This window comes from Catharus ustulatus, chromosome 13 (genome assembly GCF_009819885.2).
Source record: "Catharus ustulatus isolate bCatUst1 chromosome 13, bCatUst1.pri.v2, whole genome shotgun sequence".
NCBI lineage: Eukaryota > Metazoa > Chordata > Aves > Passeriformes > Turdidae > Catharus > Catharus ustulatus.
The window spans coordinates 13,343,018-13,370,915 of NC_046233.1; the positions used below are offsets into that span (position 1 = coordinate 13,343,018).

The following is a 27,898-nucleotide window of genomic DNA, read 5'->3' on the forward strand; positions in this document are numbered from 1 at the left end:
AATCTTGCTTCATTGGAAAGCTTTAACAACAGGGAAGGCAATCTTGAAAACAAAGGCTTCCAGAAAATACCAGACAGTGCATCAGCAGAATTGAAACCTTACTGTTCCCTCTAGATAAAAGGCTGAGGAGATAACTGGAAATCTATTTCATGAGAAAAAGAGAACTAGGAACGATGTGCTCCTGTGCTTCTTGTTCTTCTTTTCATCTTGTATCTGTTTGTTACCAGTGGGGGTTGTGGGTGATGTCCCTGGGGGAGTGGAATTTTCTTTGGTGTTTGGACAATGCCTTGGGTGTTTTCTCACTTTGCTGGGGTTGTGCTGTGATGATGGGAAACTCAGACGATGTTTTTGTTCAGTGATTGCAGTTACTCCTGGGATTGGCTGTAGGACAGGGATTCTGCTCATCTTTTGTAAACAACAGGCAGTCAATATAAATCACAAGTATTGATTATGTAGAGCCAAGGCCATGAGGGATATTTTGTGTGGGGAGGGTAAAGGTTTGTCATCCCAAATGGTTTAAAAGCTTCCTTGGGGAATCTTAAGTGCTTCAGTCCTGAGAAAAAGGAGAAACTGTTTATTCAGGCAATAAAAGAGCATCAGAGGAGCTGGAGTTCATGAGGGAAATGAGGATTTCTCACAGTATATAGTTGTTTTACCTGTTGAGAACAGTTTTAAAATATGAATGCCTAAGAGTTATCTTTGAGTATCCAGGACTTTTAAACCATGCATTGTTCTTAGCTGTGTAGTTAATGTTGCAGACAGAAATATTGAGAAACAAATAATAATCTGCTTTTCTTAAACTGACATTGATTTCCAGGTCTTATTAAAAAGCACTTTGTGTTTTCTTCCTGTAAGTTTTAAGAAGAAATCTGCAAACAGATTCTTCCCCATATTTTCATATTAGTCAAAATATTTGCTACTGATGATTTTTCAGTCAACTAATATACTGTTTAGTGACTCTGGCACTACTAGCAGTATTTCTCCAAAGGGCAGAGGTGAAAAAAAGGAGGCCAGTCTTGTTATAGCAGCATAATTGGACTGCTTAAAAGTTGCCATGGTAAGGATCACCTAAATACAAACCCCTGCATTTTGCTGTGATACTGATGACAAACATCTTCTTTTTAATAACTAAAGAACTTGATTATTTTTTTCCCAACATGTAACTTTGTAGATTATTCCTCTCAAGTCTTTGACTTCTTATATTTCTCAGTTTCCCTTCCTCTTGACCTTCTTGTTCTTGTGATTACAGGCTACAAGATTTGGCTCATCAACATCTGTCAGTACAGCAAACAAAGGAATTGGGAAAGAAATATATGTACAAATTGTTGCTTAAGAAATAAGTGCAAAACGGCCCTGGAATTTGCAGTACTAAAACTTTCTAGCTTGTATGGGGATGCATTTTCATTCAATGACCTCATTGGAGTTATAGAGCAGCTTGGTGGCACTTGATTAGTAATGGAGGAGGAAGAGGAGGAAAGGTTTGAACAAGAAGCTGATGGAGGGGAGCTCCCTCATTGCAATGTTTGTATTCTGGAGCAACTGTACTGAAGCCCTGCTAGCCAGGAAGTGTCTGGGAATGGGCTGCTCATGGGACAGAGTCAGTCTGGTGTTTTCCTTTGCTTCTGTGCATGGCCTTTGCCTCTGTTTTGTTACGCTGCCTTTACCTTGACCCATGAGGTTCATTTCAGCTTATTCTCCTCCCACCCCCACGGGAGTGATAGGGTGGCTTGGAGGAGTCCTGGCCTCCAGCCAAGGTCAGCCCATCACATCTGTGTGAAGAAATGCAGATTTAAGTGGACGTGACAAGATTCCTTATTAAACTTGCAAAGCATGGTTGTAAGGGAAAGCTTTATGGAATTTGACAAGACACCAAATTTAAAGGCATAAAGAAAGAAAAAGTAAGGAAAGTCAGACAAGGATTCTTCCTTTTCAACTATGTGGTTATATCAGCAAACAGTGTTATGTAAAACCTCTCTCACATCTCCCTGTCGGAATTTTTAATGCTGAAGATGCATTGTGTGTGGTCAGAATCTCTTGTGATCCCTCACAAATTAGATCTGTCTTCTCCTTCCAACTCTTTCTGTCAGTCTTGTCTTACCCAGGCAAAATTCTAGTCCACTGATTTTCAGTGGAGTTTTTTGGATACCACATTTATGAATTGTAATAGGCAGATCAGGAAATGTATAAGAGAAGAAATTTTTTAATTTATGGTAATGAAGAAAGTATCTTCAATTCCTTTTCTTTTTTCCTTTACAGAAGAAAGTTGGGATTTGCATGTTTTCCTTTAACAATACTTAGTTATAAATATTTGCAAGTCTAATGCCCGTACTTATTTCAGTAGCACAACTAAATTTAACATACAAATTGATTTAGATGCAGTTCATAAGAAAGCTTTAAGTAGTCTGTTTCCTTTCAATGATAGAGCCTCATACTGTGAAGGATTAAAATGGAGCAGTGATAGATTATGGAATAAATAAGGAAGCTTGATTTTAGAGAATGAGGGTATAGTTGACAGTATAATTTGCTGTTCTATTTGTCAAGGTGTATTGTTCAGGCATAACTGTAGCTTTCTATAGCATACAATTGCACAGGAGGATTTTTTTGGCCCAATCTTCTGTATCATTTTATATTTGCCACTGCCAAGAGATTAGATTGTGTCAGCTGATGCAGCCTTGTCAATTCTCTATTTACTGGGCTGGGAAAGAAACAGAATCAGGAGCTAAAATTCAGTGTTCTGGGTTCTTGAATGTGTTCTTTGCTTTTGGCAGTGCAAAGTGTGATGGTGCAAAGCAGACAAGCTGTGTGCTTCTGTGAGTGGACCAACAATTTTAAATCAGTGAGTTTCCTTGTGAATTCATTCCTCTCCACTGTTCACCAAGTCTGTGGCTTTGGGATGCTCTGAAAATGTGTATGTGGCCCAAAGCACACTGTGGCAGGAGAGTTCTCAGGCAATTCTTTTGGGTGTAGTTAGTTGGCACAGACTAGAGGAACTTCCTTGCGTAGAATGTGACTTGAAGTCTGGGAAGAACCATCAGTTAATCTTCCTTTTATAGTTTTGTTTCAGTTTATGGGGTGAATCACAGTTCCATGGATTCCAGGGATTGCTTCTTGGAGCTGGGCTGTGGAGAAGGATTGACAAACTGGAGAGAACTTACTTAGCAAGAAATTGGCATGGAAATATTTCTGATCAACTGGTCCATTTTTAATAGAAATTATAAAAAATGTGATAGATCTTGCATGTTTTTTTTAAAAAATCCTGTAAAGTTCTATGTGTGTAAGGACAGCCATGTGACAGATATTCACAGCACTCCTACATTCCTTCCCCTGCAGTTAATTATACAATTTCTTTCCACCCTCACAACATTTGTTCTTTCCTTATCAAACTGCAGATACAAAAATCTGTGCCAGCAGAAGTCTAAATCTGGTCCACCATGTTCTAAGTCTTGAAGGTGTCCCAAAATGGATTTTTCATGTCAAAGTAGCAGTAGTCTGCCACAGTTGAGGCTGTTAGTTTTAACATAATCACAGAGAAGCAGCCAGAACTACTGTCATGCTTAGTGACACACGTGGGTCTGGGTAGAGCCTAAGGACAGCATGCACAGGCTGCTGGGGGCAGAAAAGGAGCTTGTCTCATTTATCTTAACCAGAATTGCTATTTGAGTTCTGATTTCTAATTCTTTTTATATTGATCCAACAATTTTTGGTTTCTATAGCTTGCATTCAGAAAGTTTGTGTGTTAGCAATGTGTATGTCAAGTTTGCTTTGTGGGTTAAAACATGATGTTTTAGAAGTAGTTTTCTTTTGCTCAGATTTTTATAGACATATTGACACTTGATATACAGAGACTACTTGATTTTGGAAAAACATTTATTTTTAAATAGGTTGTAGCATGAAGTAATAAATCTTGTCAGATTTAACATTAGGAGGATGTATCTTAAATCATTATTCAGATCAGGGAAAAATATTAGACTATTTCTGGGGTACTGGTAGTTAGTGAACATTGCTGTTGCTTAATTGTGGCATAGCAGTACAGAAAAGGTTTTTGGTCAGGTGTGAGAACAGTGAAATAATTTTGGAATCCAGAAGATGTAGTCAGTCTTGGGGTCACAAACAGTTGGCACATTAGTAGATTCAAGGTGGGGAAGTTTCTACATCTAAAGGAGTTTTAAGTTTGCTGGAGTTTTTAAGCTTATTATAGCTAATTAAAAAGATTATGAGATTAAGAAAATATAAGGATTGCCATTAAATTACTCTAAATTACTGGCCTACGTGTGTATGCTCTCAGCTGAGTATGTCCCTAATGAGATGCAGATATTAAGAGAATTAAGAGCTGGACATAGATTAAAGTAGTGCTTATTTAATGATAGAACAGATTCAAAGTCTCTAACTGAATTCTTCCACCGTCAGTACTTCTATTCTGTTTGAAACAACTGATAAAATACATTCTTTCAAAAGGTTGGTTTCTTAAGGTGAATTCAAAAAGTTGTTTTCTCAAGATTTTGAATTTTTCATTTAAATATTTGCTAAAACCTGACAGATTTACATATACTTGTTTAAAACATGAAGGTAGTATCAAATTAAATGAAGTTTTGTTGTCAGTTTGGTGTCTGTGTTGTTGCTGTGTTGGGTTTTTTTTGGTGTGATTTCTGTTGCTGTTCTTGTTTTTAGAATGTGGAATTGCAGAACATCAATTAAACCTAAAAGGTCTGATGACACACATTTAAGTCCCCTAATTCCTACAGTTCAATGTTTTCTGGTACAGACTGTGAGCCTGTTCAGGAGTTAATGTTTCTAAAAGCTCAGTATGCTGTGTAGGCTATGATTAGAGGGAAAAAATAAGAAGAAAAATTTGCAGATAAAGGATAAAGATATAATCTGAAATGAACACCATAAACTCATAGCAATTTAGGCTAATTATCTGTATTCAACCTTAACATGGGCAAAATCCATTTTGATTTTGATCTGTGTTGAGAAAGGAGCTGCAAGACATACCTCTGGAACAGTGACAGATCCCTGTACTCAGATGTAGTATAAATATTTTAGGACAAGTTATAGTGTTCTGAAAAACCTAGAAGTGTAAAAGAACATCAGTGTCCAATGGGCATGTTATAATTTACCATGGGACTGAATATTTAAAATATATTTTTCTTTGTTGCATCTATGGAGTAAAGTCTGTCTATAAGTTAATATATTTGAGTACTGTGAATTTGTTGTTGCCTTTCTGTATAAATCAATAAAATTATTTTTTTCTGTTGAAGATACTTTTTGTTGAATTCAGTTCTTTCTGTTGAATCTCCTTTGCTTGCATCTGACCTTTATTTATGTTGATTTGCTTCATTTTTTCGTTTACCATGCTGTTCAGTTTTTGGATGCCAGAAGAACAAAGGTTTGTCCACTATTTGCAGTAAATTTATTTTTCAAAATTCAGTATTGCTTATTGTGGGTTTTTTTGGTTTGCTTTTTAGAGATACAGTAATCCTGTTTACTAAACTTGTTCATAGCTTTAGCTTCCAAAATGAAAAAATGAAACCAACCAGTCCCAGCTCAGCCCCTCCCCGAAGTCCCCTTTAATTCTAGAGAGGGCTTTGATTGACTTTATAAACAGCAGTACTGTTGAGCAACATGAAGAGCAGATTTATCTGTGGTCTATGAAGTAATTTAGAAAACATGGAATACTGAGTCTTTGAGCTTTGTAGGCACACGTTGGTTGTTCTGATGGATGTCACTGCCCAGTGTTTACGTTTGTTACTGTTAATTTTATCTGTAGCTGACATTATTTTGTGTCTGTGTGTGTTGTCTTATTTTTCTTTCTAGCAGCACTTGAAAGATATCATTACAAATGTCACCTGCATCTGATATTTTATGAGGTCATTCAGTATACTTTCATTACTAATTCTAATGACTTTTTGTAATAGCATACAACAAAACTTTAATCAAATACTAATTCTGCATTCAGATCCTAAGCTAATTTATTTTTTTTCTTTATTGCAGCATCTGCAAATGACAATCCAGGCACTTCAAGATGAGCTTAGAACCCAGAGAGACCTTAACCATCTTCTCCAGCAGGAAAGTGGGAACCGAGGGGCTGAGCATTTTACCATTGAGCTCACAGAGGAGAATTTTCGAAGACTTCAGGCAGAACATGATAGACAAGCTAAAGAGCTCTTCCTGTTGAGAAAAACTCTAGAAGAAATGGAGCTTAGGATTGAAACACAAAAGCAAACACTAAATGCAAGAGATGAATCAATAAAAAAGCTTCTAGAGATGTTGCAGAGTAAAGGTTTGCCTTCTAAAGGAATGGAAGATGACAATGAGAGAACTCGAAGGATGGCAGAGGCTGAATCTCAGGTTAATCATTTAGAAGTGATTTTAGATCAGAAGGAGAAGGAAAACATGCATCTTAGAGAGGTAAATAGAAACATTTATTTGTTTAAAATATATATTTTTGTTAAAAATAGTCATGGAACTTGTTGCAATTTTAGAAATATTATTAGAGTATTGAAGTGTTTTCTTTTTGTGCTCTAATTTTTGGATGAAAAGGATAACATGCATTTGTTCTAAATCTGTAATAAGCACTTGGCAGGACTGTGTGATATTTAAAAGCAAGAACAAGAAAATATGGAAGAGAAATAGGTGTATTTGGGCTTATTGTCTCTGAAATGTTGCTTTGCAGAATTTCTTTATTCCTTCATTTTGACAAAATGATACCTGGCAAGTGAAGACTACACCTGGAGAGGGAAGTGACACCTGCTGCTGTTTTAGAGAGTCATGAGTGCATGCTACCTTTATGTTAGATTTTCATGCCTCTAGTGTTTTGGAAGAGTGTTTTAAAATCACTTGCCTCCCATATAAACAAAGGCTTCTGCCTATGTGAACTTCTAATGTATTGTCATGTGGGGATACTCCAACTTTTTACATAAATATAACTTAATGTCACATTAAAACACTGTGCTGCTGGCTGTGCTCTACTTTGAGAAAACCTAAATTTGATCCCAAGCCCACCTGCACCAACAGCCCACATCACTTGTAAGTGCATTTTTGGGACTGGATTTGGGGTGATTGGATTAGTACAACTGAAAGAAAATCTGGCCTGGTGTCAAACCCATCTGCCCCTTTAGATCCCAGCAGTGTTCTTATGTGACTGTGTCAGGCCAACAAGGCAGGGCCAGTTTTCCCCACAAAGACCCTGCTAAGGAGGGTGAAAATTTGCAGGGAGGTCGTGTACAACCTACACACAACAAGGGGAGTTAGGAGAAACACTTCTGTTTGCTTAGAACCTCAGCAGCAGTGTGATCACTAAAAACACCAATTTGCCTGACAGATCAAAGTGCAAATGAAATTAGTGTAAGAGCTTAAGAATTAGTGCTTGAGATTAAAAACAGCTATTTACATCTAGAGACTGTTGTCAAAATATTTTCTTTGCTAAGGACAAATTATTTTATATTTAGCTTATGTTCTTTTCTAACCTAGAATATATATTGAGGACTCAGTATTTTCTGCTGCCCATTTGAAGCTTAGAAAGTGGAAAATTTTGTGATACACTTCAGTGAACTTTTCCTGTGAAGGTGTGAATCCTGTCTTTTCACAGGCAGAATTTTAATTAAAACTGATATAATGCATTAATAGATTCTGAAAGGAGTTGAATAAGGAGCTAATGATACTGAATTTGTGATGAGGGAGGGTTGTGGAATAAATTCTATAAACCGGCACACAAGTTTCTGGGTTTAGATCTGCATACACTCTGTTTTCAAGGACAGGTGATTGATTGTATTTAATCTGTTCTATCAGTGTCAATTAAGTTTGTGAATCCCAATTTGCCTATATGAGAGACATGAGAAAATTTGAAGAAAATTTCTAATGAGAATGGTTATCAAGGAAAGTGAGAAATAGAACTAAAATTGAGCTTGAAAAATAGATAAAGTGTAGGCTTCCAAGTAAAGTCCAATTGGCATCCAATTTACTGATTAGTCTAAGGCATGCTGAAAGGAGATACTATTGCTACCTATAGACTGCACGTTTCTCCTGTATTTATACTGAATTAATTTGATGTTCCCCCCCAGTTGTGCTCAGGGACAGGGAAAAGTTGTTTTTCCCTCAGTTTATATGAGCATATAGAGGCTACCTTTTATCTGGAGTGCTGCAAGTAGAGAATGGATTTACTGCTTATGACATGCTGATATACCTTGGTAAGTGGTCAAGGTTTAAAATTTTAATGGATTTGTTGCCTGGAATGTGTCCCAGCCAGATTGGCAGGAACTGTCTAATGTTTTGGAGATTTTGGCTCACAATTTCCTTGTTTTTCTATGAATTCAGGGCTTTGGGTGCAGTCTCCCTCTCCAGTTTTCTGCTGCACATAGTATTTACAGGTTTTATTTTTATTTTCTTTTAAGTTTCTGCATATTTGAAGTTTGTTGTAGGGACCTTGTGTAGGCTGTAGGAACTCTTTAGAAGCAAAATGTTTTAGTAGGTGCCTGTTTGTTTATCCAGGACTCTGGGTTTTATTGTTCTGGTGGGCTCTTGGAAAATGTACTGAGGCTCAAATTTTTTCTTTTGCTCTCTTGTTATGGAAATTTGTCTGCATGCTTTGAAGTAACATCAGACATTATGTATAGTTTAAAAGTATTAAGTATTTGTTAGAAGTCCAAATAGATCAACCTTTGATCTTTATGTGTAGCTTGGTAAATCCTTGTTCTTCAGTGCTCATATGGATTTTTGTCTCTGCTTTTAGTATTCACCCTGCACAAAACAGGTTCTCAATATGATAAAAAGAGGTTACTGGGTTGAATCTTCTGCAGCAGTCTGCTCAGTGGATTGATGTATACTTCTTTTCCATAACTAGTGTTTGTAGGTGTTCATCCTAACTGTGTAAATCACCTGGCAGAGTTGCTGAACTGTTGTTTTTCCTCCTGAGAATGCTTTAAAAGTAAGCTAGAACTTGGATACATTTTAAATGAATTTCATTGATGAATTATTAAGTATTCACTCAAATGGTGTTAATCTTTCTGTACCTTTAACAAAATATTTGTCATTTTAGAACATCATCTAAGATATTGTGCTGTGTTTTTACAGGTTGGAGTATAGCTCAAGTGTTGAGTGTATTTCTGAGAAACTAGTATTGGGTCATGCGCAATGTTCTGTTTGATCAAATCCTGGATGACTGTTTCATCTCTTTAATTAGTTTTGCTATTTTATTTCTGCTGCTACACTTGAAATTGTTTGTGCTATGGGGAATTTCTTCATGGAGAGGGTTGTTAAATGCTGGAATGGACAACTAGGGGAAGTGATGGGATCACCATCCCTGAAGGTGTTCACAAAATGGGTGTGGCACTCTGCCATGGTCTGATTGACAGAGTGGAAATTTTCCAAGACTTTTGGACTTGATGATCTTGGACATCTTTTCCAACCTTAATGATTTGGTGATTCTGTGAAACAAGGATGATAAAATTTTGTGTAGCATCATATGAAATTATTCAACAAATAGGTTTTGTGTGTGTCAGTTTACCTTTACAATGATAGATTCTGCTGTAGTTTCCAGCAGAGAGTGCTGTCTGTGGAAAAAGGTTGACATGATGCAAATGAAGTTGAATATGGAAAAAATAAACTGAAGACTACTGAATTTATGCAGCTTCAACACTGCATTAAAATGTAATGTAGAGGTGGACTTTTCGTAAGTCCTTTGCTGTTGGTATTTAATTTCAAACTACTTTTGATCTGAATTTTTCAGTTTATGAAATTTAATTGTGTACCAACCTAGCTAGAGAAAGCTCAGGTCTTAAGTGTTTTTGCTGAGTTTTGGACCATATTTTCCCCTAATGCAACTGTAATTTTCTCTTTTATGCTTTCATTTCTTAGTGCTTTAAAACAATGCAAAGCTGGAATTTCTTTTGTTGGTTCATTTTGTTCATCTTTTAGATAACTCAACATGGTGGTGTAGAAAGCTATTAATAATCACTGGTGGGTAGTGTTTTACCAAACCAGAGAATTAAAGTACCATGTTGTGAGAGAAACTGAAGCAAGTGGTCTTGAAACATTGGGAATTAAGGACAACCTCTTCAACACACCCATATCTCAAATGAATGTCAGTTCTCTCTCCTTGAGCTGCCCCCCCCGAGCACTGATCCTACAAGGAATTACATAGTAAGGGGGGTGTTGTTACTCCACAGCTGCTTTTGTCTAGCTGGTAACTTTTTCAGAGTTTAACTAGGTAGAAGGGAATAACTTGTTGTTGGTAAACCTCTACCACCTCGTCAATTATTAATTTTCTGCCCATTTCACACAAGAGTGCACATTACCAAAAATAAATATACTACTGTTCTGATTGACTGGATAGCCAAGAATCAAACAAAAATTTCTTGGCTTTAGGCCATTGATTGCTTCTGCCCTTCCCCCACCCACCCTCATGAGCAGCCTCAGCAGAATTTCATAATTATGGCAGCCTTCAAAGATCTGGAATTTCTCCAGGCTTTAGATGGCATTTCTTAGAGAAAGTACAGGCAAGAGTAATGGAATTGGCTGGTGTACTAGAGGCAGAGAAATAACTCCAGAAAATAAACCAATCTTTTTTTTCTCCATTTGCTTTCATATTCTTAGGAGATGCAGACTAACTGTGATGTGTTGACTTTGTGACCCTCGAAGATTGTACCTTTCTGCAGTGTGCAATCCATGCATCTTAAAACTTTGGTTCACACAAGCAAACTTGTGATGACAGTTTTACTCAAGCTTTGTGTTTGAGGGCCTTAGAAATGGCAAATGTGAGGCCCATTATAGAGCAGGAAAGGGAGAATACAGCTGAAGTTGGAATCCTGCTCTTTTACAGGAACAGCAAAGAATGTCAGTGTCGGCAAGGTTCACTAAAATGTTGGGCAATAAGCTGTGCAAAAAATGGGGTTAGATTTCTTTCCCTGTAACAAGGAATTTAAAATCTAGGCCATAAGTTTTCACAGGGATAGCTGAATTCCCAGCTCGGAGAGAGTTATATTAAAGGTTTCCTTAGTTCCTGATTCACAAAGCAAGAGAGAACAAATGTGGCTCTGAGTTAATAGTGTGAGCATGTGTTTCTGCTCCAGTTTGGGAGATGTAGCCTCTTAAGAGAATATTGAGCTCTGTTTCATGCCTTCTGAGGATTTCTGCCCAGATTGCACTTGGTTTTCTATCACTGTTAGACTGAATCCTATGCTGTTAAGTAAATTCACTCAAGTATTTTTGTTAGTGTTTTCAAAGGTAGATGAAATTTATTGTTGTTTTCTGAAAAAAAAGTAGCTTTTGCTTTGATAAGGAAATTGATGTATCCTGGAGGGAACAAAGTGGTTTTTGCAAGTAGATTGAACAAGGAGGACATTCTTGGTCTGTTAGTGGTTGAAAATATGTCTTGATGCTATAATGTCATACTATAACTCTCTTCATGTTCAGAATTAAATATTGTGAAGATCACTAAATATACATTCCTGTCAGAAAACAACAACATGCCTGCCCTAAAGTTCTTAAATTGGTTATCACACGTCTCTTCTAGAATTTTAAATAAGCATTTGTTTCTCTATAACTTTGGGAGAACTGTAGGTAATATGGGGATTTTATCATGTGGAAATCTAGCACAGATGTTTGGTATTACTTTTTTTAAAACAGTGACCACACATTATTTACCCTAAGTACCATTAAGTATTTTTTTATTATTGCTATTAAAAACTTGCCTAAGGCAGAGTCCCACTAAGTCTCTAGTGAAGTCAAATGTTAAAATTCCAGCAAGTATTTTATTATATATACATACACCTATATTACACATGCCCTCTCTGTACAACATACAATTTCACTAAAACAAATTCTGAGATCATATAGGATTTTATATACACATTTTAACTCTTATCTTGAATGTATTTTTAAAATTATGTTGTTGCTCCTGGTTTAAAGTTACAGCTTTTTTTATATTTTGTAGAAAGAAGAACAACACATCTTTATAATAATTTAAAGTGTACTTCTAAACTTTCAAGGGTTTTTTAAAAACTGTGCTCTATCTTTGAACTCAGCTTGGTCAAATAACGAAGGCTGCTGATAGGATTTGAACTGCCATCATGAATTAGTTATTGCATGTTTTTAAAGTTATTAATGGAGCAAAGTTCCTTCTTCCACTGTGAACAGAACAGATGCCTTGCAGACTTTTGGTGTTTACTGTAAATGTCTTACACTGGAGCCAGTAGTAATTTACTAAGGAAATGCTTTATCGACACCAAACGTTTCTTCCCTGAATTGGTTACACAGATTAACAACCATTCTAGACTGAGCTTTTTTATTAGGTTCATTAGTACCTCTTTCCTTTTATTTATCCTGCCTCAACTCAAAATATTAATCTTATCATTTGCTATAAAGACAATTGCTTTTTATCAAAATATCAATAGTAATATGTGTTTTTAAGGTGACCCCTTAAGTATACAGAAGGACTCTGCAGTGTTGGCAGTGGCTGGAGACATGAGAAAGTAGACAGAGCCTGATTATGCTCTAGAGAACTGTTGTTATTTCTAACATAGCCCATTCAGATTTTGCTATGCCCTGTGATATTCTTGCCAGGGTGCTTGGTTGCAATAGTTTTTATAAGTCCATGAAGGATTGGAAAGCTTTGTTCGTTTAGAAATCATTTTAAAAGCAGGATTGACCTCCATGACACCACCACCAGTAGTCTGGAATCCCATATAGGAGAAACGTGTCAGTACGAAACTGCCATGTCTCAAAAGAGCAACTAAAAAAAATATTTTTGGAAGAGAGAAAAACCAGATCTATAAATAAGCTGTATTTCTGTACCTTTCCATGTGTGGAGGTGATCAGTATTGATCCTGCCAGCATTCCTGGAAAGTGCATTCTTTAGAAGGCAATCTGGGGGCTGGTTTGAATTCTTGTAATTCAAGTATTGTCCCCAGAAGTAAAATACTGTCTTTGCAAGGCTCTTTGCTCAGTTCACACATTTACTCAAGATTTTGGAGATAAACCACACTTAAATAGAGAAAAATGGTAAGTTTTGTTTTCTTTTATATTCCCTGGTCTGTAAATATGCTGCTACTCATTTCTGTGCCAATAATTTCATTATTCTATAATGTAATTAACTTTCTCTAGCTCCATCTTCCTGTCCTTTTCCATATTAATGACTCTAGCTTATGGAGGTGACTCACAGCTCTGACATGTTGATGAATTTTCTCAGAATCAGAACTGAATTTCCAGGGAAGGGAAGAGTTGTCCACCCTCGAATTCCAGTGTACACCTCTGTGATTGAGACCCTCTGTGTTGGCTGAGTTGAGACTCTGTCTTAGGAAACATTCAGCCTTTTACCTGGACTGGAAATCCATGTATTGTCACATGAGCTGGAGTTCCAGAAAACTGCAACAAGCCAATCTCCTGCCAGAGGCTACATCTATATACATACATATATATGAAAGACTCAGAAGAAGAAAATGCTTTTTTGTATTTAAAAACAACCTCCTTCACCCCCCAGTCTGATAAAAAAAGCTTTTCATTTGCTAATTTTTTCCTGGTACAAGTCTTAAACTCTGTGTAAGAAAATGAGTTTTGCCTTGGTATGTACTGGTTTGTTTTAGTAATAAAAGTGGAAGTTTTATGGTAGGTAGTGGAACACAGCTAATAATGTAAACCTTTTCTAAAGTTTCACCTAAAACTCAGCTTGATGAAGAAAAAGTGAAATGTTAAACTATTTAACAAAAGAATATTTCCGATTTAGTGAATAGACGATAATATTCTGATTTATAGGTGTAGTTATTGGCTTGTGAGACAATCCTGGTTGTTAATAGTTTGAGGCTGGTATTCCAACATGATTATAAGGCTCTCACTATACTGATGCACAAATACAGAATTTCATAATGGCTATAAATATATTTCATCTCCCTGTAAATATTTGGCTGAAATATGGGTGAATAACCTCAAGGTTCTCTGGAAGATGTATCCACCAAAAATGTGGATATGTTTGAAAACACTGAGGACACAATTCTGTGGCTTTTTTTTTTCTTAAGAGTCAGATGAGGTCAATGGGATTGACTGATTTAAGGGGAATAGGATTAGATTTGAGAGAATAAATGAATCCAGATTTGATTACTGCTTGGCTGCACAGTTGGAAGGATATAGTTTGCTGTGGATTTTCTGTAGGTGGAGCCAGTGTCTGCACCTGCTTGATTTATTTCCATTTGTCAGCACATCATCCTCTCTCTGAAACATAACCCTGTACAAAACAGAACAACCCAAATGTTTTAGTGCCATTTATGTCTAATGAGTATATTTAGAGTAGTTACTGGTTCTGTATGCTCTTCATTGCCCTGCTTTTCGTGCAATTTACTTGAATATATTCTTTCTAAATACACACTCTGTGTTCTCTCCTAGAGACCTGTGATAGCGGAAGATTTTTTATGTAGTAAAGTTCCATTGATATTACTAAAAAAAAGGAAAATATTATAATAATTGTCACAGAAATGCTTAGTCATCTGGTGGCTGTACTTGGTTACTGCAACAAGCTCTTAGTGGTGTTTCACTGACTTTGGTTCTGTATCCTCCATTAACAAAGTTCTTTGCTCTGCAATGTTGACTCATTCCTAGTGCCATTCAAACCAGTATTTTTTGGGAAAGACTTCCAAGTGGGGTTAGTAAAGGCCCATTTATTGAAGCAAATGAGCTTCACACACCTTTCTTCTTAAAATATGCATGTGGAGAATGCATTATTTTCATTTACTGATAGATAATTAGCATCTAGTTATCTATTTTTTGTAGTCACACTACTTTGATTGGATTTTGCTCTTGCACATTAATTTCCCTGAACATAAATTTATAAATAAAAGTTACGTTTTACATTTAGAACAATGAATATAAGCTAAATCATGTGAGTTTATTTTCTTTAGCTCATTAGTTGACTCAAAACTAAATATTGGAAAAAATATTTCTCTAATACATGATCTTTAGAAGGAATTTCTCAGTTCATGAAATCATTTCAGCAAGTTCCTGCAAATACTGAGTTAATTAAAATTCTACTTTTTCGTTATCTGCTGAATTTTTGCAAGGTTTATTGACCAAAGCAGTGGTCTTCAGATGCTGAGCAAGAAAATGCAGTGCATTGGTTACTAGGTACTTGAAAGTATGGGGAAAAATGAGGTCCTAAATAATTGCTAAAAATCAGCCAGTAGCTAACTTGAAGATTTGAATCCTTCACGTAGAGCATGAAGGCACTAGATGGCTCTCTTGAACGAGGATTGTGTTTCAGTCTTGTTTTCACAGACAGTCTCACCCTATTTGTTATTTTCCATTGCTCACTTTACAATGGTAGTCAATGCAAAGACAATTCCTCACAGATTTTAATTTAGTCTGATCTGAATGCACTTTAGAATGACTAAGTCTAAGAACCAAAGCAAGGAGGCTGAAAAGGATAGTGCAGCTTTCTACAGAAAATCAGGAATGCAGTCTGAAGGGATTAGTGGAATTTGGTCCCAATGTGTTAGTCAAGGATTGTAATTTGATTTACAAAAGTGAAAGAGCAAACTAAGGGGTCATTTTCCTCTTTGAATGGGTTGGAGTTTCACCATATCTGCTCTGATACTGCAGCTGCCAAAACACATTGGGGAACCAGCAGTGCTCGTTTCAAGTGTTAGAAAGTTTTTAGCAGTGCTGAATTGAACCACAGCCTCTCTCAGCTTGGGGCACCTGTGAGACACTGGGCACTCCCATGGCTCCAGAATTCCTTGTTTCAGTATCCGGGGGAAGAAGCTGCCATTCAAAAGAAGAGTGTTTCCACAGAGAAAGCACATTTGTCCGTGAAATCTTAAGACTCATGGACAATGTCATTGCTGATAAACTTTTCTGTCTCCAAATACAAGTAATTAAGCTTGTTGCTACTTGCTGTTTCATAAGTGATTGTGCAGGTGTCAGACACCCAATATGCTATCTGCTCAATTGTTCTCTTTGCTGTAATCTGTTAAATGTCTATATTGATGAAGAGTTACAGTTTCCTTGGGGAATCACTACTCTGATAATTCCCTAAGACATAGTATTCATTCTCTTTTATTTTTTGATGGTTTTAATTTTTTTTTAAACCTGAAATGAAAGATGCCTATGCAGGTTTCAATAGCTTGAGCAACATAATGACGAATGAACTTGTGGCGTAGAATTTTTATGATTTTGTAGTGCCTTTACACTTACATACCACAAACAACTTTTTCCCCTTGTAGAGCTTTCTCACAAAGGAAGGAGAATCTATATTCTATTTAAAAACATACCATTGTAGCAGAGGAGGAAGGATTTTTGTTGCAGATGTATTGTTATCCCAACAAAAACGTTGAGCTGTTTCAGAGCCTTGGTGGACTGAACACCTGCATGTTTCAGTCAGAACAATCAGTTTGTTCTCACTTGCTCTTGATCTGCCTGGAGAGAATAATTTTCAGCTCTCAACTTGCAAATGGCATAGTTTCACATAGGAGGACATGTGGCAGAGAAAAGATTTTGTGCTGATAACAAGTTTCAGAAACCATTATCAAAATAATGTTACCTTTCAGCCTCTCAACAGTATTGTGAGTGTTTACAGAGGTCTTGGCAGTGCTTACTCCCCATCTGCCTCATTAAGGCACAGCATGATTGGCCAGAAAAAGGAATTCTTACCAAGAGATTGGGAACAGACCAGCATAGGCCCCCAGGAAAAAAGTTCCTTTTAACACCAACTCAGATAATAGAATTTATCAAAACAATAGTGGGCTGCAGGATGGTAAGATGGAGCTTCTGGAAGGATTCCAAAATGGGGCTATTTTGATAATTTGTTTCCTCTGTCCTTCAGCAGGAGGAGTTTCTTGTCTCTATCACATGTATCTGGAAGCCAGGTGCCACGTGCAAAATTTTTATTTACTTTATTAACCATTTTTTCTGAGTGGCTTGCTTTCCAGTAAAGTAAAAAAAAATGTAATGGTTTAAACATCCATAAAACCTGAATGTTTTTTGTGTCTTATAGAAAAAATGGAATTAGAAATTTTCATAACAACTTCCCTTTTATTTCTTTGGAAACAAATTATGAATACATTACTAGCAGGCTGAGTATTCCCAGCATTTATGGTGGTTGAACTTCACAAGCGTCCTTCCATTCAATTTTGTGGAACTTTGGGTCTTATGTCAAATGTGTTTGAATATTGCTGATGATCCCTTCCTGCTGGAATCGTTGGGCAGAATAACAGTGATGAACTCCATAAAAAAGGGAAAGTATAGGCTGTGCAATTGTAAATGCTGCCAAACAGGGTTTGGAGCTGGTATGTGCATCATGATATTGGGATATTGTGAAATGCTTGCTAGTTATTTACAAAATGCTGACACTTTGTGCAGAAGCTCTCCTGGGAACAGGAGCAAAAGAGCTGGCTTAACATATTTAGTTTGCCAGCTCTAGGAGTTATGCACATTTTTTAAAAGAGATATTTACTACAGGAAGGTAAAATTTAGGCAATTTACAGTATGAAGGAATTTATGAAAAAAATTTGTCAGATTGAAATAGGTTTTTTACACAATTGGAATAATTGCATTTGCCATTATGACAGCTAAATTTATTTGACTGTGTTCCCTCCAGGTCAAAATGATGTATTGTAAACTTTGGCAGTCATTTCTGGTCTTTCACTGGACTGCTGCACCTTGAAGTTGCAGTGACTCACAGCTTTATGAAAGACCTGCAAGAATTCTCTTTCCACGAGAACATCCTCCCCTTCTTTTCAGAGTAGAGTTAAATATTCCACATCTAATATACTGAAGTTTTGTCTACCATCTCTGTTCCGTTTCACTTTGAAGGAGGAATTCAGCAGTAACAGTATCAGCCTGTATCAGGCTGAAACAATTGAGACTTTTCTGTAAGAGTTTTGGCTCACTTTGGTGTTTGCTGTGTCTCCTCATCAGGTGATTGTGATGCAGCCATACTCAAAATTTTTGCCCAAGACAAGTTTCAGAATTCGACGTTTCATCAGGTTATATGGCAACCTGTATTCCTTCTGAGACTCGTTGAAATAATGAGAAAACTTGGCACTCTAGATGTCAGAAAAGCCTTTTTGTTTGAAGGTTTGGAGCCCTTCTTCCTTGAACTGTTAGTCCTAAGGACAGCTTAAAAATTTTAAGGTCTCTCTGGATACCCTTGAATTACTGTTAAGTATCTCTCTGAATATATTCAAAACTTCTCTTTCCTGAAGTGTTACATAGTACTTGGGGTTCACTGGGAGGGAAAAACACCAGGACAGGCAGCTTGGAAAAAGTAAAGTTTACCAGCTTGTCTGTCCTGGGTTTCTCTGAGATGTTTTGACCCCTTCTGTATTCAACTGCACACCCCCTCCACTCTCACCTGTACTTGGGGCACAAGGATCAGCAGCAGCCATGCCTTGTTCTTCCCTCTCATGCTGGGAGTGCAGCCCTGCTGCAGGTGCAGGATAAGTGGCAGCTGTTTTAACTCTGTCCCAGGTGTGGAGCACAGCAGTAACTTTGTGTGGCTGCTGCCTCTCACACCTGCCTGGCTGCACAGCTTGGACCTGATTTCACAAACTCCTCAAAAAGCAATTACTTGAGAATGACAGCTGCATATCCATAAATACAAACAGTGTACACAAAATCCATGTCAAAGTACAGACTATGAATCTTTTCCAAGTGACTTTCCTGCTACATGAATATAGTATTCTATGTAAGTACCATACATATATAGCACCTTATGAAGTGATATTTGTGGTATTAATGGATATGTAAAATGTTTTGGGGGATGATTTGTATTAGTTCTCTTGCACGATGGGAATACTATGTGAAATGTCTAATGAAAAAGATGGATTATAAAGACAGTCAAATGTTATTTTTAAGATATTTCAGACAAGTATTTTATGTTTTCCTCCAGTGTAAATTCAGATTCGTGTTTACTACATCCATAAGTGTTTTCTAGATAATTCTGAGACAGATAACACCAGTGCTTCTGTCATGAACATTTCAAAATGCAAAAGTAACTTTTCTCTAGTGACACAATAAAATTTATATAAATGTTAGAAGAAAATGGTGAGGTTTTGAGTGTAGGAATCTAATTCTCTATAGAATACCTATTTTGTTTTCAGAAATAAAACGGAACTGTCTGTATTTTGCACTAATTCTGTCCTTTGCATGCCTTTAGAGTGCTGGATGTCTAAACTGTACCTCCCAACATTTAAGATTTGAAGCACTACACATCCTGATTCTTGGTGTAAAAATAAATTTAAAAATTGACACTTTCTGTGAAGGAGAGACAATACTTAGATCATGTTGTAACTGTGAAGTTTCTTACAGAGCACCTGGCAGTTTTGGAGATGTACTTCAGAAAATAGTTTTTCCAATGCTTTCTTGAGTGAACAGCCTATCAGAAGCTTACTAGGAAAAGGAAATGTCTTTAGAAGTTTTCATTGTATTCTCAGCTGTGTTAAAACAGCTTATTAAGAGTGGATTTATGTGTTCTGGTACCTGAACAAAGTAATTTGTGTTGGGATTGTTCAATGTGATGACAGAACTGGAAGTCATTATTACATTGCACTTGTATTTCCTTTTGCTGGCAAGTTCCTGAAGGACATGAGATTTTAGATGTTGTCTCACTCAGAGACAGTCTCACCTAAGCTGGAAACCAGCAAGATAAAAAAACCAGGAAATGACCTGTGAAGAACAAAGTTGTTTGGGATTTTTTTCAGGGACTGGTTGGGGAATTTCTTAAAAAGGAACTGAGTTAATGATTGATTGTGGAGGAAGGAGTGAAAATAATGAGGTGTCGTTAATTTTTAATAATTGTCAACACTACAGGTGATAACTGGAAGCAATATATTGCTTTGTCTCGAAAGCACATGTCAAAAACTGTTTTAGATGTCATTGTACCATAACAGCTGAGCCAAAATATAGTGTGCTTATATATGAATCTGTTAATTTTGTCTAATTTAATGCACTGAGACATCAAATCTAACTTTTTTGTTTGTTTTCTTGATTGGGGTTAAATGAGCAAGCAATTCTTTGACATTTTAGTGAAAGAAAGTCTGTCTTGCTCTAAGTGTTAAAATAGCACTGAATTAAAAGATAGTTTTAAACTGTTTTTTTAAATTAGTAGCTCATGGACTGTTACAGTATGGCTGTGATTTATTTATTTATTTTTTAGTGGACCATCTGTTCATTGTCTAATAGCAAGAAAACAGGAAAGGCAAAAATATCAGCAAGTAACTGAGTGAAGTAATACTGCAGCTTGGTGGGTGGCATGTGAAAAATACAAGTTCTTCACTGACTTTTAGACTGCATGTGAATTATCATAGCAGAAGAATAGCTTTGGAGCTAAGGAGTTAGTACTGAGGATATCTTTGGTGTTTATATTGGGCGGGTTTTTTCATGTCTGCCCTTTCTGTTTGATATAAAGATCAAAACTGAAACTCTGTATTATGTTTAAGACATTGTGTTAGAGACAATGATGGTTGTACAGTACTAATTCTGTAGGCCATTAGGCTGTAGTGTTGCTCTTTCATAACTCCTATTACTACAAGGCATTGTTTAGTTCATACATACCATGTTTAGGCAATAAACAAAAATCCAGAGCATGTGGAAAGTTCATTTTCTAGAGGTTTTGGAAAAATCTAATTATATGAGATAATGTGTTACGGTAATGCAAAAGTTTAAGTATAAAATACATTCACTTGTAACCTGAGCAGTGCCCAGACTGCTTTCTGTTAAATGTTTTCTGTTGGAAATTACTGGCATTAAAATCTCAGCAGTTTTTTCCTGATGAAGGCAAAACCCTTTGAGCAATGTTGTTTTCATGATTTTGCTTAAAGTCTTGACAAAATCTAATTTCATAACTTAGAATATTCAAGATGCTTTTTGTTTTTGTTTCTAGCCAGAGGAGTGGTTTGAGAAGTAGAAGTGAGATGTACCTGTTCCAGATTTTGCTTGGTTCTTTGAATAGGCTCTGCTGGAGTTTTAGGGTATTTGGAACTTAATAGGATATGATCTTAATTTCCTTAATGTTGAAGGACACTGAGCAAAAATTGAGAAATAAATTTTAGAAAATAAAGATGGCACAAGTTGTGTTCAGGGCGTGGACCATGGAAGTCTAGTGAACTTTATATATATTCATGTGAAAGTATAGCATTTGTGCTTAAAAATGTACAAAACTCTTTTAAACTGTAAAAACTGAGGGGAGAATTTTCTTTTTGCTGATTCAATATACCATGAGACTTCTAGTCCTCCAACTCTACTAAAATGGTAAATGCTTTTCCCATAGCATCTTGGGATTTTTCACAATTACAGGAAAGAAAACCCAGTAGCTTTCCAGCAGTTTGACAGAAGCTCTGCATTCATGGCAGTCTCAGGTTTCCCAGGTGGATATTTGAGGATGACCAGCCCTAGTGAAGGTAATCAGTACAAGTGTACTGAGCTGAGCCACTAGAGAATGGAAGGGCAGAACACACTCTGAACACCCTCATTAACTGAGTTCCAAGAGTAAGACTAAGAGTGTTCTGTAATTCAGATATATTTCAGTTTTGAGCAAACATTTCGCATCATAGTGCCGGCAATATTAGAGACTTCTGAACATGTGCAGAAAGGAAATGATGTTCCTTCCACTGATGCAATGAAGTTTTCATGTAAATATTTTATTCTGAGTATCTATGCTATATTTCAAATTGCAGTTAAATCTCTGAGAGACTGACTTTTGAGATATCCCACCTTCCAGCCATGAGAATATTCAGATCATTTGGTTTAGATTTGAGTTTCTCAGATTCTGAAGTCACAGGTCTTTGCATAGTGAGAGAAGCCCATGAGGTTAATTGTAGAAACTATAATAATTGGCTTGCTCTCCAGCTTTGCTGTGTTTTTTAGGCCTTACCCTGGGGCAAGGTCTCTTCTCACTCAGGCTTGAAAGTTCTGGTCTACTGTCACCTCAATCCATATTTCATGACCTTATAGAGCTAATCATACAATGGAAGTACTGACTCCACTTTTTCTTCACCTGGTATCTGCTGATAAAGTGAACTTTCACAATTCAGATGGGTATAGGTAAATAATGATTAACAGCCAATTATGGATATAAACATCTGTATTTAGGTGTTGGTAATTGAGCATGACAATGTTTAAACACTGTGCCTAGAATATTTGGTGTGCAAATATTGGAAACCCATGTGACTATCAGGAAAGACCCACCTCATAACTAAAGGCTGTTGAGTAATCTAATGTAAAAATAATTCATATTCATCTTAATTACTGAAAAAACTCCCATCCCAAACCAACACAACAGTCAACCCCCTGAGAAATGCATAAACAAAGCAGCAATGTGTCAAAAATTCTTTAATTCTAACCTTTGAAGTATTGTTTATTGTGAATAAATAATTCCAGAATAATTGTTTACAACCAGATAAGTTGTGATAACTGAGTCGAATTTCCAAGAACTGTTTTTAAAACTATTCTAACAGAACTTTGGTAGCATTAATATGCTCAAGAAAAGAGAGAAAGATACTAAGATTTAACTCCTCTTCCTATGGATAAGGCAGAGAACCAACAAGTGAAATTTTGAACCATACTCAAGTCTGGTTCCTGAGCAAGAAAACCCTCATTGACTTGACCATTTCTCATTTTGAGAGTCAGTCATTAATCATTGACTGTCATCTAATCCATGTTCACTAATCAATGTTCAAAAGAACCCCATAAAATGGTCCTTATTCTGTATATAGGGATTGTTCTGTATGCATACATCTGCAGGTGGGGAGAACATCAGGGTGTAGCAGAAGAACTAAAGGGGTGCCCTCAGGGTGGCCCATTCCTCCTGAGGAACCACACAAGTCCTACCAGCCTTTCTGTGGTAAGTTTGCTCCAGTGAATGAATTATTTGTCAGTCACACTCATATTTGTGTTTGTGATCACAGAGCTATTTGTGCATGTATCTGGGATTTTTTTTTTGTTTTCCATTATTTCAATTAAATTTACCTTATCATATTTAATTTCTTGGTTTACTTTTTATTTTAAGGGGTTGGATAGTGATAATTGCTACAGATCAATTTAAGGTTCTTTTTCCCTTTTGCTGTCTTGCAGATTCTCAACATCTGGTAGGAAATGCGTTGCATAGGAGCAAGGTCAGAAAAAGAAATTGATGGTCCCAATTTGAGAGACTAAATTGAAGCAGGTAATGATGCAGTTCTTTGGCTTGTAACTCTGCCCATTTGATACAAGGCCTTTATAGTAGCTGCTTCTTGGAATGCTACATGATAGATATTAATGAAGTAAAGTACAGAATGACAATTACTTTACATCATTGCTCTGCAAAATAAATTAAACCATCCTTGTACCATTCTTTCTCTTAGATCACCCTGTGATGAGCTCACCCTGTGTACCATCATTTCCTCACAGAGAACATGAAAAATAAGAGGATCCAGAAGAAGCCTGTGAAAAGAAGGATTACATTGCACTCATTTTTTTCTCTAAAAATGTCCTTATATTGTAAACTATTCTAAAGAAAATGTTGTCATCCAAATGCAATAAGACAAAGAACTTAAAATAAAAGTATATAAAATGTAGTTATTTTTAAGTATGTTTTTATTGCAATTGCAAAGAAACTTTGGCATTAGGTTTTTCATAGATTAATACACTTTCAAAACTGTGTTTACAGAGGTATGGGGTGGGGAGGACTTGAGCAGTGAAAGAGACAAGTCAAATAACAGATCTAAGGTAGAATGATGTTTTATTGTTGGCATGTTTGCTACCAAATGAAAACGTTACATCCATTTCCTTTTTATTGCCTCTAAATACAGTAAGTCCTCATACTCATGGTTATACTTAACAGACTTGCACATGATTTAATCTGCAATGACTTTGCTGTGGTGATGTCACTGACTGGAATTACACTCGTGCTGATGTAAATAAGGAAAAAGTCAAACCATTGGTTCACAGAGACCTGCTGAGACCCAAAGTTCAGCTCTGAAATCCAACTTTCTGAAAAAAGGCACAGAGCAATACCCAAACAGAAAATGAATAATGCCTGCAAAGGGAGCCTGTAGCATGCTGAGGTACTGACTATGGACCTGTTCCTGAAGATATTGCTGTTAGGTAGGAGTTGATGCCAAGAATTTTTGACGTTTGTGGGATAAGTCCATCAATTGGCAGGATATGTGCAGAAGTGATTTTGAAAATGGAGGCTGTGTGGTAAGACATAGGGCCTAGAAAATCTGCCTGACTCTATTGTGAGAGTCCATAGAGAGCTGTAAATAACCAGATAGTATTTAACCAAAAAGTAATGCAGTAAGTAAACTATGAAATAAATTGTTTCTGTAATATGTCAACAGAGTTATGTAGTTGGCAATTTTCCACTAGCTAACTTTTTATACTCTCTAGGTTTCAGTTCTTATTCCACACAGTTTCTCTCTTCTTTATACAGTTAACCTACCTCTTATAGTTTTTAACCCTTAAACTATTTGGAACTCCTTGTTTTGAATTATCTTGTGCCAAAATGTCTGTGTTTATAAGCTTTGTTATCTGATGTCAGTAGAGCTTGGGTAATGGTTATTATCAGCCTACTGCTATGTTTAAATTAAGGAAAATCTGCCAATTCATAGACTTACTGGGCAACTTAGCAGATTTTTTTTTTTTGTCATTTAGTGACAATTTGGTACATTCTGTATTTGTTGAGAGCTTCTGAGTGCAGTTTAAGCAGTGAATTAAAACTATGGAAGGCATATGAATGGCATGTACACCTAGACTGAAGATTTAGCATATTCAGTAAGTCCTGTGTGCTTAAACCAGTGACAGATTCAAGCTCCCTAGTGATTTACAGAAGGCCTGGATCAAATTCCTTACAGGGATGTTTGGGAAGGCATAGAAAATAAACTGCCACATATGAAAGAATTGTTAGGACTGACCTTGTCTAAGCCTATAAAAACTTTAAGAAAGAAATATGAAATAAATGTGAAATCAAACATTTCGGGTGGTGCTGAGGTTAAGAGTTGCTGCTCTGTAGTGTGAAGGGAGAGTGGAAAGAAAGGAATAGTTGGTATGAGTTACAGAATCCCTAATGAGAAGTGTCAACATTAACAGACGCCTAACTCCTAGCAGAAGTGTCAGAAGGGAAGTGTAAGAATTGATGGATGAGAGAACCATAAATATATTTAAGTGAGGGGTGATAGCTCATTGCAGCCCCAGTGCATAGAAATTTTCTGTTAACTTGATAATCAGTGAGTTAACAACATTAATATTTATGTTCTAATAACTGGACTAAGACTAAATGATGAAAGAAAGTTATTTAATCATCTAAAATATAGTAGTCTTTAAGGTGGAGACTTGGCAAGGAACTATTGAGTGAAATATTGTAGTTTTCACTTATTTAGCACTTTTTTCTCAGCTATTTCAGGGCTACATTATTAATATGTCTGTGAGATGTTTTTTGAGACTTATTTGTGAGTGAAACTCAGAGGTTGGTTCTCCTTTGTTATGCATATAAGAGTCCAGGTTCATCACACAGACTAAAGAAGTTTTCTCCATTTTCTTTGTGGAGTTTTAGGTCATAGAATATTCTGAAAATAATTAATTTGATGTAGACTTACCTGCAAGTTCTCATTATGCTAATTTTGTCAACAGTATATTGACTGTAAAGTGTTAATGCATTTGTTAAGCACTAAATAGAGATCAAGAATTTTTCAGATTTTCTTTTCTCTTTATGGTTAAGGATTCTTTAGCAACATAGTGTTTTTTAAAGAGAATTGCTCTTTAGAAGTGAAACTCTGCAAATCAAATCTCCATAGTAACACTAGATATGTCTGCCAACCTGTGCTGTTCCAAATTTCCTTATAAAACTGAAGGTAGTTTCACAGTTGTATAAAACCAATCTTTTTCATATAGTTAGAATGGAGAAGTAAACCAACACTTTTATTGGTAATTTTGCTTACATTATTGTGTATCCTTTCTCATTTGCATTGTTGTTATTTTATGTTTTTGTCATTTGTGGGGGGCAAAAAGTATCCTGAAGAGGAATTTCAGCTTGTAGTTATACTACAGAACATGTTTAGGGTAAGACAAACCTTGAAGAATTGGCTAATTGACTGAAATGACTTTAGCAAGAGTCTTCTAGCATGTTGAGAATGCTGTTTCTATTCTACATATCTCTGCTCACAAATGAGATAACTGACTTTTGCCTGTCGTGGGGATTATGAGCTAATTGAACCAAAATGGCATCAAAATAATTTCACTAGTTCAGAAGTATTTTCTTAAATAATGAGTTAGGCTTGTAAATCCAACTCGTGTAAATAAAAGGAATATATTGCAATGAATACTCCCCTGGAGAGCAGTGCAGTGTATCCCTGTGCTGCTCAAGGCCCTTCAGCTGAAGGGGAGCACTGCTGTGCTTTCCTGATCCTGGAAGGAGGCACCACTAAACTCCTGAAACTGTGGATCCTGATACTTCTGGCACACAAGGTGTCCCATGAGTTGTGTCTCACTGTCCTGATGAAGAAGCAGTTCTTGAATGGGACTGGTGGGGTTGTGCAATTGTTAGACTGGGTGGATGAGATAGGTCTGGGTGAAACACTAAATGTGTGTTCTGACCTTCCTTCCCACCTTAACATGAGAAGTAGATTTAATGGAGATCAAATGTTGTTGGAATGACAGAATGTGCCTGCTAACGCATGGGAAATGTCTGTATTTTTACACATAAAATGGATGTGCATTTGGCAGTTGCAAGTTTTTCATGGAAATGGTAGTGGTGTGCAGCCTGGCATAACTGTCCAGTGAGCAGAAAGGAAGAGGCTGTGGGCTGAATAAATTGGTGTTTCCTACATACAGTGGGAAGTTTTCCACTCTGATGATTAAAAATGACCATTATGTGAAATAGCAGCTAATATTGTGATATCTATACTTAACATTGTATGAAATGTGTACAGGTCTGTAAAGGTCCATGTAGATGTCTATTTAATAATGCTGCTGATAAATAGGTGCGAATCCTGCAAGGTGGGGGGAGTTTATGTATAGACATTTTTATTCTAGAAGTTCAAAAATACTTAAGTTGAAACTTTTGGCTGCTGTAACCCCTCAGCTTTTTACATATTCAGTGTATGAACCAGAGCTTGAAAAGGTTGATGGTGCCTTGTCTATGCATCCCATACTTGCCTTAGACTAAGTTAAGCTCTAATTTCAATGTACAAGAGAAAGGAGAAATGGTAAAGAGGAGAAAGTGCCTTCTTGGGTATGACTTGAGGTCCCTGCAGTACCTCTGGGCTGGCCATGAGCATTACATTGTCCTATGCTCCATATAAAAGAGAGAATGTGTTCTGAAAAAGAATAGTCTGGCTAAGAGAAAAAAACATTAAACCTTCTTCTTCATTAAGTTCACCTGAAACAAATTATTACTCTGAAAAGCCTTGAGCTGACTCTGCCTCTCTTTTGAAACAAGTGTGATAAAAGATGTTTATAATAGCAATGATTCCAAGTTTTAGAGCTTGGAAAGATACAGAAATCAGGTAATACATAGCATGTGATTTTTTTTTCTCAGTATATTCAGGCACCTTTATTTGTTGAAACTGTACCTGCTGTATTCAGGTCTTCTGCAATAGTGGCTCCAAAAGTTATTAAACCAAGCTCCATACCTATAATGAGGTAAGTTCAGTGCCTAAAAAAACCATAAAACATGGAAAGCATAGATAACAGTGGTTTGTTATTGCTGCCACTTCTGTTTGTAATGTGGTGTTTTTTTTAAATACATGTAATCATGTCTTCTGTACAGAATTTAGTATCCCATGTCAACATGCAGTTTTTCTCCATTTGCTGGTTTTCCAGTCTTAACCTATGCAAATATCATTACATGGATTTGCAAAGTTTCAAAAACTCTCTTTTGGTGTCTGTTTTTAATCATAACAGATAATAGCAGCAATTTTGGTCAAGATTCTTTTCACTTACATCT

General features: G+C 36.5%; 1 protein-coding gene across 11 annotated transcripts in view; it reads left to right on the forward strand.

Annotated features, from left to right (window-relative positions):
* Nucleotides 1-27,898, forward strand: part of ERC2 (ELKS/RAB6-interacting/CAST family member 2) — a 413,636-nt gene that overhangs the window by 44,759 nt on the left and 340,979 nt on the right. For 7 of the 11 annotated variants that reach the window (XR_004419294.2, XR_004419295.2, XR_004419300.2 and 4 more), the window contains exons 3-4: nucleotides 5,363-5,386; nucleotides 5,992-6,408. Coding sequence is in view for 1 of the 11 variants with exons in the window: in XM_033071602.2 (XP_032927493.1) it covers nucleotides 5,363-5,386; nucleotides 5,992-6,408 (441 nt within the window). In the remaining 10 variants the exon portion in view is untranslated. The remainder of the gene's footprint in view (nucleotides 1-5,362; nucleotides 5,387-5,991; nucleotides 6,409-27,898) is intronic. The other 4 variants (XR_004419302.2, XR_004419296.2, XR_004419298.2 and 1 more) reach the window with 1 other exon arrangement.